The sequence below is a fragment of the Calliopsis andreniformis genome, chromosome 7 (assembly GCF_051401765.1).
Source record: "Calliopsis andreniformis isolate RMS-2024a chromosome 7, iyCalAndr_principal, whole genome shotgun sequence".
NCBI lineage: Eukaryota > Metazoa > Arthropoda > Insecta > Hymenoptera > Andrenidae > Calliopsis > Calliopsis andreniformis.
This window is the reverse complement of record NC_135068.1, coordinates 1,966,996-1,982,366: the sequence shown is the minus strand read 5'-3', so window position 1 is coordinate 1,982,366 and position 15,371 is coordinate 1,966,996. Positions and strand designations below refer to the sequence as shown.

Below are 15,371 nucleotides of genomic sequence, written 5' to 3'. Positions count from 1 at the left end.
ATGAGATTAGGTGTTTTGATCACGAGTATCTAACAACTAAGTGGATAAGGATGCGCTGGCGTTTACAAGATTGATGATGGGTATCCAACACCTCCCCCCTTTAGAATTGAAGTCGATAACGAAAGAAAGAGACTTCAATGCAGTGAACGTCATGCATTACAAATATTTTTCATTATATTCTAAAACCTAATATATGAATGTAGTTTAAAAGACTAATTTACAAATAGGAACATAATATAAATATGAATAATATAATGTGTGAACATATTGTTAGATTTACATAAGTGTACTACTTTTCCGTGTTAACATTCTTCCTCGGGTTCTCTCTGATTGAGTAACTTCTATTTCTTCTTCAGGAATATTATGCGTAATTCGAGCAATGTCTTGATTTCGGTCGTAATATACAATTTCCGAAGAATGCTCTCGGTGGCCGCTTGAGTCGAAAGTACAATTTACGAAATTTTTAATTATCAGTGGCACGATTTCTCCTGTGTTAGGACTCTTGGTAAAACAGCAGAGTCGTTTCAGCAGTCTCCAACATTCGATCCATTGACAACAATTTCCGTAGATGATCAGAAATATGACAGAACCGATTACACATAGAGCTACTGCGTACCAACTCGTATGTGTCACAATGAATGGTTCTTTAAGTCGTTGAGTGAGAATTTCATCGAATTCGTTCAGTTTTTTGCTGTTATACTTTAAATTATTCAAATCAACATTGATGAGCTTTACTGGTTCCAGAAGTGTTGGTATACTTTGGTTTATACATAATCAGATGCTGATATGCAGCAGTCGCTTGCTACTATGTAGGCTCCAATGAATACATCATAGTATAACCCTTGCAATGACTGTCTAATTGCAGCATGCCTGTTTTTTGTAAAACAATATCCTCCATATAGTTCTTATCTCCTCCACAGATGGTTGTCAAGGTTGTCGGTATTAGGAACTCGGCGAGTGAAATACTCCGATAATATTATAATAAATATATTTCGGGACTTGCACGGATTTACAATTGCAAGGAACTTAGACTCGGACATGTCTGAGTACACCGTAGGTTCACGACGCCTAATATCTAAGTGAGAAAGGACCTTTCTCACCTTGCGGTGAGAAAAGGATGACCCTAGCCCTTAGTTATATGATGACTAATTCAGTTTTCTCCAGAAGTTTGGACTCTGATATTGTCAGTCAATACAGGGCTGACGCAGTTGTTTTGGACCCGATCGCAGTTATCTTTTAAGGGAGTCAGTAATACTAAATAGTTACCCAAGTTGGTCATCCAACACCTCCCCCCTTTAAAAAATTGAATACGCTAGTGTTCAATTTTAGACTAATTCTAAATGAACTATATAATACTAGTTAACAGAATTAGATATAACTACAAAACTGTAAAATCGATCTACCTAGTAATTATATGATTATGAATACGTGTATATATTATTATGATGATATTGGATACGTTATAATATACTTAACATAGTGTTTAATATTAAATAACCGTATTATGGTTAACTTATATCGGTGTTGTACTTTTATGTGTTCTAAAATAATTTCTAACTGGTAGGCTACGTGATAGAGGCGGTGTCGACGGTTGGCTTCTACTATCCATTTCCCTTCTACTATCATATGTAACAACATCCCTTGATGTCTCACAGTATTCGCTACGAATGTCTGAGTTAAAATAACAATTTACAAAATTTTTAATTATCGGTGGTACAATTTGTCCATTGTTTGGATTTCTTGTGAAACAAAACAATCGCCGTAATAGCCTTAAACATCCACACCAGCGACAGCAGTTTATATTAATAATAACAATCAAAATTGCTGCTATTAATCCTAACGCGGTCGTATACCAACTCGTATGCGTAACAATGAAAGGTTCATTCAATCTATTTGTTAAGATCTAATCGAACTCATTTAATTTTTTGCTGGCATACTTGAAATCAGATAGATCTACATTTGCTAATCGTACAGGTTCTAATTGCGCTGAGTCGATTTTGGCCTTTTGTATATCAATAATACAACAATCGCTGTCTACGATACTAATTGATGGTATGTAGTGACATTCCTCTGCGTCTGCTTTGTAGGTTCCAGGGAGTAAAGATTACTATACCCTTTACATTGGCTCTCTATGTAATATTACTGTTTCATGTAGAACGATATCTTTTATGTGATCCTCCTTCCCATTGCAGACAATCGCCAGAGTGGTTGGTTTTTGCAGGACATAAATCCATTGATTATTTTGAATACAGGGTGTAACAAAAATGTTGCAGTTCCTTAAAAGGGGTGATTCAGGGGGTGATTTGAAACAAGTTTTTCCTTAGCGAAAATGTAAGATGAGGCTTCGTTAACGAGTTATTTACGAAAAACACCGGCCAATGAGAGCGCGAGTTTGCCGCCCAAGCGACCGCGGTAGCGTTGGATACGCGCGCTAGATGCTACGGTTGTACTCCGAACAAGAAAGTCGTCATACATCGAAGAAAATAGCATTAGTATGAAAACTGAAAGCGACATAATAAATAATACCGAGACCTTTTTTTGTGTATCACTTGAAGTGATACACTTGAAGTATCACTTGAAGTATATGTCCAAGTCTCGATGTTGCTTTGATAGTCCTCGTGTTACATAATATATGTCCAAGTCTCGATGCTTGCTTTGATAGTCCTCGGGTATTTTGTTTGTGTGGGGTGACAAGAAAAGAACTTCACAGGTTTCTCAGATGACTCTCGTGTATGAATATCCAACGTACGTATTTCCTATCCAGATATGCTTTACAGCCCAGCAAATCGTGTAGAAAGGAAAATTGGGTTTTAGGTTGTGACATAATTAAGTATGGCTCAGTGGGAATAATGTAAGAAAAGTAAGAGGTATTTTGGTATTGGGAAGGAAGCGGAATTAATTGATAGAGATCGAATACTGTTTTCGTTACTAAAGGAATGTTTAAAACAAATACAATAATGTTCTCAGAAAAAAATCAGTTAAAGATTTAAAATTTTATAGAATATTGGTAAGGTCTTAAAATTAGGCGATACCAATAAATCTTGTTCGCCTTTATAATTGATCAACTCTTCCAGCAGAATTTTTGGCGTAACAATTAATGGAGAATGTTATGTCTTCCAAGATTTATCGCTTCTATATATTTGTTATATTCCTTTGAAATTCTATTGGTCAAAGATAATAATGTCGTAATCTGTTGATCTAACATGGATTGTAATAATATTGTCGTTATTACTGATTTCGTTTGATTAAAATATTTACTAATACGATTACTATTTTCATTCAAGGTATTTTCAGTTGCTTTTAACGAAGCTAATGATTGATTAAAATTACGTATCGTGCCGGAAATAATTTGAATTTGAGATTTCATTAAAGTTTGTGTTTGTTTATTGTCATCTAACAACATGTTAATGCTATCCGTATAAATATGTTGCATCATCTGCATCTGGAGTACCGAAAAACCAGTTGAGAGCTAAGAAACGCCATTAATTAATCCACGTCTTTTACGTTTATTTGTCTCTTGACCTGTTAAATGATATAATATCTCATGTTTCATGTCTATATCCTTTATCTCATCTTCAATGCTACTTAATGTTTTTTCACAATTATAGTTTGCATGATCGACTTCATTAGAATTTTTTAGTATTAATGTACAAATGTTTCGCGATTTAGTATAAGTTTTATATAATATTTGTCGTGTTTGTTCAACGTAAGTTAAATTTATATGAGTTAATAATGTTAGTTTTGTGTTTGAGATTTGTGCAACTCCTAACTTATTATAAAAGATTCCGCTATTGACTAACTGTTAGCTGAGGAACTAGGAGGAATATCCAAAGTGTTGGGCTCATCTGAAAAATAATGTTTTAATAGATTAGTGTGATATTTCTGTTTCTTTTTGCTTAACTGAATTTCTACAGTATTATTAGGATAAATTCGTGTTATCTTATAAGGACCCTTGAAATTACAAGATAATTTTTTATTTTGACCTGGTTTAATGCGTTGATCATAAATTAGAACTAGTTCATTTTCCTTAAATGTGATGGGGTTATTCTTCTTATCATAATATTCTTTGCTTTTTATTTTAGAATTGAGAATTTTATCACCAGCTATTTTAAAGGAAGTATTTAATTTATATTGTAACGATCGTATTGTTATGCCGTGAAGAAGGAAGGATGGGATTCTCACGAGAATGAAACCTTCTTCTTCTTTATAACACGAAGTTTTATTTGAAATAGGCCTTTTAACGGAATACAAGAAAACTGTTCCACAAGGATGACACGTCTTAACACTACTGCTCTTGATTTGGAAGTGAACCCTATGCTCGACGAGAAGGTTCCTGTATATGCCTTTTGTGTACAGGGTTTTAGACTTTATTCTTACATGTGTCACTGGACACGTAAACTTAGCATTGCTATCGACTCCAAACATTAGAGTCATCGTTTGGCAAAAGGCGAAGATAATGTTGAGTTAGTCTTTCGTGAGTCAGGCTTATCGCGAGGGGTGATGCCGCATAACACCCCCTCCCTTATGAATAAGAAAATTCTTAATTAGTTTAAAATTAAGAATTTTCGTCTATATTATAGGTTTAAGTAATACTTTCTTTTTACATGGATTTGACGAAGTAGAAGATTCTTCTCTGATTTCTGAGAATGTCGGTGCTGTTTCATTTGTAATTGCAGAAGCTGATGGTTGTTGAAAGTATACCGAATACTGCGGTGATGTCGGTACATTTATGTTTTGAGTACCTCCGTTATTGAAGGAATTGTAATAATTACAAGGAGCAAAGCATAGTCTAAAGATTCTCCAAGCTTTAATTTTGAATAAAAAATAAAGTAATGCTAGTAGGCCAATACCTCCTCCAACAATCTGTATTGTTTTTATTTCTACTGGCAGAGCGAACTTGGGAATCTAATAGATGAGCTTCTTTAGTTATTTCATCTAAAGGTTTTACAAAATTTGAGAAGTCATTTACATTTAACCCTTTCCACTCCAAGGCTGTTTTTGTTTTTATTCCACCAGCTCCACGCTTACAGGTCTTTGCATGAAAACAAACACGATGATGCACAGAGATAAGTTGTTTACGACGCGAACATATAACGGTACGATAACAACTAGTTTTATTATGTAGCATCGATAAAATTTAATTGAATTATAGTATCTTACGATTCTAGAATATGTTTCATTCATTCGTGATTCAAACATTTTAGTAACAAAAATCCCTCCTGTTTTAAAATTTTCCGCAAAAAGAGGTATTACACCATGTCGAGTATCACTCGACAGTGGAGCTAGCGGAACAAAATCAGTGTCGAGTGACACTCGACATTGGAGTGGAAAGGGTTAACATTGCTCCATTAATTGATGGTACTTTTGCGAATACAGAAAGAGATTCGTTAATTATGGGTGCTGTCATATTTGATAATCCTAATGAAATAGTATGAATTTGTAAGTTTTCGTACTCGATTGACGGATATAATGTTGCAGAAAGAGTATGACCTATGCATCCTGCTTTGATTGCAATTTTGTTTATACCTTGTATAATCTGTGTATCTGTTCCCTTTGATTCCCTGCAAGTAATATGTAAGCTCTCGGGCTCGTAATTTATGGTGATCCATTGCTTTTTCGAATACAGTTCTATCCATATAGGATTTGTTAATTGAAGAATAGCTATTTTACATTTCTTATTATCAGGCAACATATGAATAGTTTGTGCAAGACATGGATCTTGCATATCTAATATCAAATTTATCTAGTGGACTATAATACTTAGTTTCTCTATTTAATAAAATGTATCGCTCGCTTATGCTAATAATATACGTGTTTTGATCTCGAAGATGGGGAATTGGAATCAATTGGTACAAATTGTAAATTTCGTGTTCTAATATTGGATTTCGGATTTCGAAACACAATTGATATCCTCTTAATAAGAAGATGTTTACTTCAGAGAATTTAAAATACTTGAAAGCATGTTCTTCCGATGCAGGAAATAACATTCTTTCACTGCGAAATTTTGTCTCTATAACTTTCAAAATCGAAATCAAGTCTACTATGTCTAAAAGTATTGGATCTAAATGTCCTTGTAATCCATTATTAATTGAATTACGTAATTTATGAATTAATTCCCCATATTCACTTACAATTTCAGAGAGAAGAGTAGCTATTTCCAATTGTTTCTGTGTTTTATTGATTTCTTGTAAAACTTGATTGTTAAGATTTTGTATTATATTAATGTAATTAGAAATTTTATCTTTGTAGAGAAAAAAGTCTTTGATTATTCCTTTAACTATTGTGGTTTCTTTTTCTATAATTATTGAAAGTTTTTTATTATTTGCATGTAACTTCTCAATTTCAGTATTATAATAGTCTGCATCTTTTTGGCTTAACGTTCCGAATAATATATTTGCAAGTATTGGGATTCTTTGGTTATGGAAAAAAATAATTTTAACAGTTTTATTCCTTCTTATACTTAGACTTTTTATTTCATATAGGAAGGTATATCTTTTACTGACTCTGCTCAGTGATTACGAAAGACTAAAAAGCGACCGACGAATTTAATCACAGGACCCACGGACCCTTATCACCTTTTATATAAACAAACAGTCCTTGGTCCAGTAATTGGAGTTCTAAGAACTACTTCTCCCAAAGAGATTAATTTTTGTCCTTGATAAATATCGCTCGACATATTATTTCAACAGCAAGATCTCCAATTGGATTTAGTCAACCTCTTTTCATTCTGCTATTATTAATAGATATAAACCCTATACTAGTAAGCATCATTTGTTTCTCATTCAGATTTCGTTCAAAACGCTCTGTAATATGACTACCTTTAATAACAGGTTCAATATTTAGGTTCTGTTCTTTCATGGCTTGATGAATTGTCTTTTCTATGGTTCTAAGATTCCGCAAATCATAGGTGTACATTGTTTTCCATTTCCTGTGATAGAGCCTAGTAGTGCCCATGTTGTTGAAGTATCAGTTAGGTGTATCATTGATAGGTTCTATAGTAAGTATTGATGATGCATATACAAAATACATCATGAGGAGTCCTGTGAGGGATCTAGAACAGAATACATATTAGCGTATTGTAGGAATAGATTTGCTTGTATCTATTCTTTATTAGGACGATTGACAAAATTTACAAATAGGGACGAGCACGCGACAGAAAAGTACAGGAAATATGCGTATGCGATTAGAAAAACCAGGTCAAGCGCCACCGTTAAGCCGAAATCCGTCTCGTTATCCGTGACCTAAAAGCCGTTGTCGTAATCGTAACGTCGTGATCGATCTTTCCTATCTTTTTCTGTGCTCGTCTGGTGGCTTGCGTAACTCTGACCCCGCGCGCCGCGGGTGCGTCCTTTTGTTTCCCGTCGATCGAATGTTCTCGCATATTCTCGGTGTCCTTTTCAAATTCTATGCGTAACCGGTTGTTACGCGTCGATGATTATATCTACTGTCGCGGCATATACAAAAACAACACTCATACATCCAGCGTTCACACACACACACACAAACACACACTCGCACTCACATCAGCGCTCACATCCTACAGTATTTTAACCTATTTAAATGTATCCTATAATCCTTATTTCTAATGTTTATTACAGCGTTTAGGTTATCTATTTGTTTAACAGGGTAAGGTCCTAACCATGGCATTGTTAACCCGGCTAACCTATCGCGTCCCTGATTTTTTATCCACACCCAATCACCAGTGTTGGATTCCGGGTGAGAAATTTAGTGACCGATTGTACTTATGAATATACAATATATTTCGGACAAGATTTCTGTATACAACTCCGGAAACAACTATGGCTCGTAACAGAAACAACTTACTGGTTGACAAGTAAAAAGTCTAATGCATTCATACAGTACTTTTAGGTATCTTATATACCCTAGCTACATTGGTGGGGAAAGGATGAGTGTAGACATTACTTACAGGGTAGACTAAGTCATCTTTCTACAAGATTTCGGACTTCATGTACAAGGACGACTAAGATGTTTTGGACAGTCGCGCTTATCTATTAGTTTTGGCTGAATCAGATTGTTGGTCATCCAACATCGCGCTTATCTATTAGTTTTGACTGAATCAGATTGTTGGTCATCCAACATCGCGCTTATCTATTAGTTTTGACTGAATCAGATTGTTGGTCATCCAACATCGCGCTTATCTATTAGTTTTGACTGAATCAGATTGTTGGTCATCCAACACCTCCCCCCTTTTGTATGAAGATAGTAATATTAAATGTGAATTATACAATAAAAATAATTTAAACTAAACAATCTGTAAAAATATACAACTAATTTAGCGTCTATTGTGTCGCGAATTGTATAAAATTATGGCTATAAATAGTTGACAACATAATTTAATACAAAACATACACCTAATCAAGTAAAATGTTCAAAATAACGAATACTATATAATTCCCTACATATATAAATATAAGATATAAGAGAAAGAAATCGTAACTCTAATATATATATAATATATATATATATATATAACGTGAATAAATTTACAGAATACTGAATATTACAGTGTTACAATGGTGTGGTACTTGTACGCATTCGTGTAATACATTTGGCTTTGCTGCGAAGATTATAGGGTGGTGACGCTGATGATGAAGGTACAGTATGAGAATCTGGCTGGACATCTGAATTCCTTGATGTTCGTACTCCTTCCTGAGCATCGTACAACACGATGTCTCTAGATTGTTCTCGATATTCGGTATGGACATCAGAACCAAAAGTACAGTTGACGAAATTTTTTATTATGAGTGGTACGACGTTTCCACTGATTGGGTTTCTCATATAGCAGAAGAGTCTTCGCAGAAGTTTCCAGCATCCAAAGTAATGGTAGCAATTTCCGCGAACAATAAGAATTAGTATTGCGGCTATGACACACAAAGCTATAGTATATACCAATGCATGTGTTGTTGGATTTCGATGTTTAGTAGTAAAAACTTTTATTCGACTAATCTTAATTACACGAAATCTTAATGTAAACTAAACACTTAGACTGTAGTTTCTAAATACTGTTAATTGTAAGTTTTCTTGACTCTGATTCTCTGATTCTGTGCTTCTATGATTCTCAATTTCTATGATGCTAACATTCTAACTTAACGCAAGCCTTTATAAGGTCGGAAGTTTGGTTTTTGGAGGTAGTGGGAGTAAGGAGTATTCTAGGGTAGGAGTTGATGAGTAAGGGCTTGAGGGTAAGGTTCGGAATTGATAGAAGGTTTAGGTGTATGACTCTGTTTCAATGAGTAACAGATTGAACGGTCAGATGCGTAACTATGTACAGAAGATAGAAAGAAGTGATAAGTTGCTTATCTAAAACTAAACGATGTGTATACAAGTATTTCTAAACTAGAGTGGTATCTAACACCTCCCTCCTTAAGATTGGAGAGGAATCGACAATTCATTTAAATAGTAAATAAGTGTTGTAAAAATAAATGTTTTCCTAAATTATCCTAAGAACTCTAAATACATATACTAAAGAAAAACTTCTAAAGAATTTAGTGAAAATTTTCTAAATGATATTACTTAATATCTAATTGTAATACAAAATTTTTTAGTTAAAATTATTTATTACAAGGGAGTTGTACTCTTGCGTACTCTTGACCTAGTCATATATCTAACTGGTGGTTCAGGTAGTGATGATTCTCCTTCTTCTTCTTCAGAGATTGTTGGTGTGGCTTCTATCGTTGGTTGAGATCTTGATGAGACGTTGTAAATTATATTCTCTCTTGGTGTAACCGTCGAGTCAAAGTTACAATTGACGAAATTTTTTATTACGGGTGGTAATGTTTGTCCCGTAATTGGATGTGTAGTGGAGCAACATAGTCGACGAATCCAATGAAGATATCGGAAACAATTCTTGAGAATTATAAGCATGATGATTGCACCAATCACTCCAAGGATAATAGTATACCACTTGGCGTGTGTCACCAGAAAAGGTTGATTTATTTGCTTTGTAATTATCTCGTCGAATTCGTTGAGTTTCTTGTTGGCGTATTTTAAATCAGAGAGATCCATATTGGCTAGATGAATGGTCTTCAATTCTGGAGATTGTATTTTCTCCCAGTGTGAAGTCAGAATACAACAGTCGTCATTTATAATATTGACGTTTGGCACATAATAAGTGGTGTTTTTGTTAGTTTTATAAGCTGTTTCAAGAGCAAACAGATTTGTGTAACCCTTGCAGCTGTTTTGTAGACGAATGATTCCAGTTTTCTCCAGTGAGACATCTTCCATATGATTTTCATCGCAGATTATGGTTAATGTTGTTGGATTTTGAAGAACGTAAATCCATTAATTGTTGGAGATGTATTTCCAGGTCTCGATCGTCGCTTTTATAGTTTTGGTTTCGCAATCAGTTGGTATTTCCTTGATGTGTGGAGACAGCATGTTGACTTCGCAAATTGGTTGGGTCGTAACTTGCGTTGTGTGAAGATCGTAGCAGATGTACAATTGATCCAAATACTCTATACAGTCTGACAGTTCTTTGAGGAAAGTGACTTGTGTTTTGGACTGTGATAAAAGGATATAGTTATTTCGAGGAATAATATAGGAGTAGAAGACTGAATTATTGTGTTGAATTGGAAGTGGAATGAGTTCATAGACATCAAACATTATTTTTCTAACTAAAGGAATATTAAGAGCAAAAATTATTATATCATTAGACGTGATCATTCTGAGTTGAAGTAATTTATAAAATGTTCGAATGTTTTGAGCTTCTGGTTTCACAATTAAATTTAATACGCCTTTATAAATTTTCAACTCTTCATGTAAAATTTCGGGAGTTATAATTAGTGGAGATATAATGTTATGTTCAGCCAAATGAATTGATTCAATATATTGAGTGTATTCACGAGTGATACGATTAACAAGAGCAAGAAGCGAGGTGATTTGTTGAGTAATTGTTGTTTCAAGTGTTAATCTTGTGAAAACTGAGTTTGTTTGAATTACAAACTCATTAATCCTTTTGACGTTTTCGTTCATAATTGCTTTTTGATCTTTTAAGAAGAAAATAGAATTATTAACATTTTTAATTGTACTAGTTGTCACTTGTATTTGCGACTTGAGGAGCGTCTGCGTTTGTCGATTATTATTTACTAATGTTTTAATCCTGTCTTCGTAATACTGAGCATCATCGGCATCAGGTGTTCCGAAAATCCATTTAAGAGCATATGAAACACCGTTTATGAGTCCTCTCTTTTTCCTAATAGAAGATTGTTGACTTAATTGTTGTAAAATATTATGCTTCCTATCTATTTCATCTAGTTCATCTTCGATTAACTTGAGAATTCGTTCACAGTGATAACTGATGTGATTATGCTGAGAAGGATCTTTTACAGCTAATGTACAAATACCTTGAGTTTTTACAAAATATTCATGTAATATATGAGTAGCATCATTTAAATAGGTAATATTGATATGAGTTAACAAAGTTAATTTAGAATTCGCAATTTGAGCAATTCCTTTTTTATTAAAGAAAATTCCACTTGAATTAGGAAACTGTTAACTATAATAATTATGACTCGATGCCAGTAGAGGTAATAGGAGGAGGAAAGGAATCGTCAGATTCATCTGGAAAATATAAATTAAGGAGGTTAGTATGATATTTCTTCCTCTTTTTGCCTATTTGAAGTTCTACTGTCTGATTTGGAAAAACTTGAGTGATTCGATAAGGGCCATTAGATTACTGACAAAGTTTCTTCGATAATCCTAACTTGATTTGCACGTTTTTAAGTTTTACAAGATCATTTACTTTAAATTCTCCAGGTTTATTGTTACGATCGTAATATCTTTTACTTGTTCTCTTTGATTCAATTATATTTTCACGAGCATATTTAAAGCTTGTATTTAATTAATTTAATTTATTTAATTTATCGGATGTAATCATCATAAGTGTAATGAAATTCAGGATCTCGCGTGATCGAGGAAGGTAAATGAGCTTTTCTACCATAAAGTAATTCATATGGTGTATATCTAGTGGACTTGTGAACTGAAGTATTATAACTAAACATCGCAAATGGAACAAATTCGTCCCAATCTTGTTGTTTATTATTAATATAATGCGTAAGATAATCTTTAAGAGTTAAATGTGATCTCTCCAATGCATCATTGGTTTGTGGGTGATAAGGAGTGGTAATATATGTTTCGTTTGGAATAATTTATTAAGATCTTTAATTAAATTAGACATAAAGTCAGAGACTTGATCAGATAAAAGTTTCTGAGGAATTCTAAAATTGATAAATATCGATACTGATGTTTCTGCTACAGTTTTAGCTTCATGATCTGGTACAGGGAATGCAAATGAGAATTTAGTCAAATCATCTCGTGCAGTAATAATAAAACGATTTCCTTTTTCTGTTAATGGAAGAGGGCCAACTACATCGATAGCTAATCTTTCGAATGGAATTTCTGAAGTGGTTGTTATTTCCATTGGTTGTTTCGTTGGTCTAAAATTTGTCTTGTTTAATTGACAAGAACGGCAACTTTAACATATTTTCTAATATCCTGTTTCATGGTAGACCAATAATAACGTTCTTTTATTTTAGAATATGTTTTATTGAAACCAAGGTGTCCTGCTAATTTGCTACCATGACATTCTTTTAACATAGATTGTATTTCATCTTGGTTTTTTGGCATTAATCTTGTAGTATTAAAAAATTTTATTTCGTTTCTAGGAAAGATAAAAGTTATCATTTCATTTAACATATGTGACTCAATGCTATTTCCTTTACACAGAGGAACAAGAACTAAAGAATTTTTTCCAATTAAATTCTTTAATGTCATTAGACATTCAAAAAGATTTTTATATTCGATTCTATCATGATATAGATTTTTAGCGAATAAAATATATAACGTTTGCTTCTCGTTTTTTAATTGGTTTAAGCTATTTATGGTAGGTTTTTGTTGTATTCCGTTAACTCAATATTTTTATTACAAACGAAACTGACAACTATATTATTACACAATGAAAAACGTACACTTGACAACGTTCAATAGGTATTCGTATATAAGTTCTAGACAATTCAATGAACTGTTGCTGACGAATAGTAGTAAAAGTCTGCTCTCGAAACCAGCATTCGATATATATATATGTTCGGAAGTTTTAAGAGTGGGGTTGTTTTGGATGTAATAGATTATCAAGGGATGAGACACTGAGGATAAGGTTTGAAAATGGATAAGGAATGAGTAACTGAGGACAGGGTTCACGGATGACTCATGAAAAGGACTCATGAAGGAAAGAATTTGAGTACATATTGATTATAAGTTTAGCTTTGCAGGAGATATACGATAGAGATAGAGGAAAATTCAGAGTTGACATACAACATTTTATTCCCCCAGATTGCAGTGCCTCTTGTTATCGTTGTCGTGGTCCTTGGTGTCTAGTTGCCTTCGTTGTCCAGTTTCGCAATATGAATATTGCCACTTGAATATCAGGAGTAAAGTTACTAGTTTTACTTTTTCTTCCGCTGATGATTTAAAGTGCTGGACATCCCATCCTCGTCGCCAAATTTATGTTGGATTCCGATGTTTAGTAATAAAAACTTTTATTCGACTAAACTTAATTAGTCCTCTGATTATTAATTTTATATCATCGTAAAAGAGAGTATCTGATTTTAACTGGGAAACTTTTATAATTGAAATGTCTGCTCCTGTATCGAATAATAATTTCAAAGGGGATTTTAATATTTCTTGAAAATCTACTTGAACGAAAGTTGTGACTCCATGCATACGATTTAAGAATCTGCCTGTAATTCGTGTATTGTCCTCGGTGCGGCAGTCACCGAGGTACGATGGGAGTTTAAAGAATTCTCACTACTACGAGAATTTCTGCGGAAATTTGAAGCACTTGGTGGTGGATTATTTCGAAAATTTCCAGAAGAATTAGTATCATGATTCGATGATTGACGATAAGATTGATGTGTTACTGGGGAATTTCTATTCGTTTGATGATACCTTCTATTATTATTGTATTCAAGTTTTCTGCACTCATTAATTAAGTGACCTTTATTTTTACAATATGAGCACATTTTAGTATTAAAAGACTCGTTGCGATTTGTCGTATAAGAATTTATGTTAAAATGTCTGACATTTGGGTTTTTACGAAAATATGAACTTTGTGTTACACTATTTGATTCACGGAAGCGGCAATCTATTGTCGTATGACCAGTTCGATTGTAAATTAAACAATGTTTTGTTCCTCTTAAATTTAATCCCTGAAATCTTGCGATCTCTAATTGCGACTTTTGTTCTACTTCCTCCGCTTGAGCGATTTGAATCTTCTAAAGTTACAAGTTAACTATTATAGAAATATCTTTTCGTAAACCCATGACGAAGACATCAAGGGCTTGTTTCTGTAAAGCTTTACACATGCTTTACGTTCACATAAATTATCATCAAGACCATTCGTTAATCTTATTAAGCAATTCTCAACCTTTTGCAAATAAAAAAGGACGTCTTCGTTATAAGCTTGTAGTTGTAGTGTACCCGCGGTACTAAAAGTCAATTCTATTACTTCGCGGGTACTGTTACCGGGGCCTCAGGACCTCTTATTCCTCTATATTTTCCAGTAGGTCAAGCTTCGTTCGTTACTTCTCTTTCTTTCCTCTATATGCGCTGCCTAGTATAAATAGTCTATGATTTCGAAAATATGTACAATTTAGTCAAATAATAAATTAGTTTACAGTCAGATTTCTAAAAACAACACAACGCTAAGGATGGACGTCAATTTATACAAACATTTAAAACATTTAAAGCATTTACAGTCAAAATTTACTATTATTTACAGTTTAGTTTAAATAAATAAAATAAATAAATAAATAAAATTTTATTATGTACAATTGGCAGCGTATGGTTTAGTTTACTTGTAATTTCAACTTTTCCTGTTATTTAATCCGCTCTTTGTTCTACTACTATACTACTCTATCTGAATTTCCTCTATCTTATTTATTTGTTTAGATTTAGATTTAAATTTAGATTTTAATTTCGCTGCAGTCTCTTCCTACTCTTTCCTAGTTCTCTTTCGTGCTTCTCTTTCGCTTTTAATATGTTTATCACGTTTCATGTTTCCATTTCGTTTCGCTTTGTAGCATCTCTTTCATCATATTGTCTGCGTTCCATACCTCAATCTTTGCCTGCTTTATCATTTCTTCTCTTTCTTCAATCCATTTGTTACAGTCAAAATATGTATGCTCAGGATCATCTTTTTTCCCACAGCCGTACCAACATACCTCACTATCTGCTTTACCTATCCTCTTCCTATATGTATTATAGCATCCGTGACCGCTGAGAGCTTACGACAGGTGAGATAGTTTAATGTTCCATGCTTCTTATTTCTCCACACTTCTATGTTTTTTATTATTTTA

The 15,371-nt window shown here is 33.6% G+C and overlaps 1 protein-coding gene across 1 annotated transcript; it reads right to left on the bottom strand.

Annotated features, from left to right (window-relative positions):
- Positions 1–9,321: 9,321 nt before the first annotated feature.
- Positions 9,322–12,439, bottom strand: LOC143181877 (uncharacterized). Its single transcript, XM_076382535.1, has 2 exons — positions 12,260–12,439; positions 9,322–11,508 (listed from the first exon to the last, which is right to left on the bottom strand). Exons 1-2 carry the CDS (start codon positions 12,437–12,439, stop codon positions 10,303–10,305), a joined length of 1,386 nt encoding a protein of 461 aa, XP_076238650.1. The 3' UTR covers positions 9,322–10,302.
- Between the last annotated feature and the right edge of the window lie 2,932 nt (positions 12,440–15,371).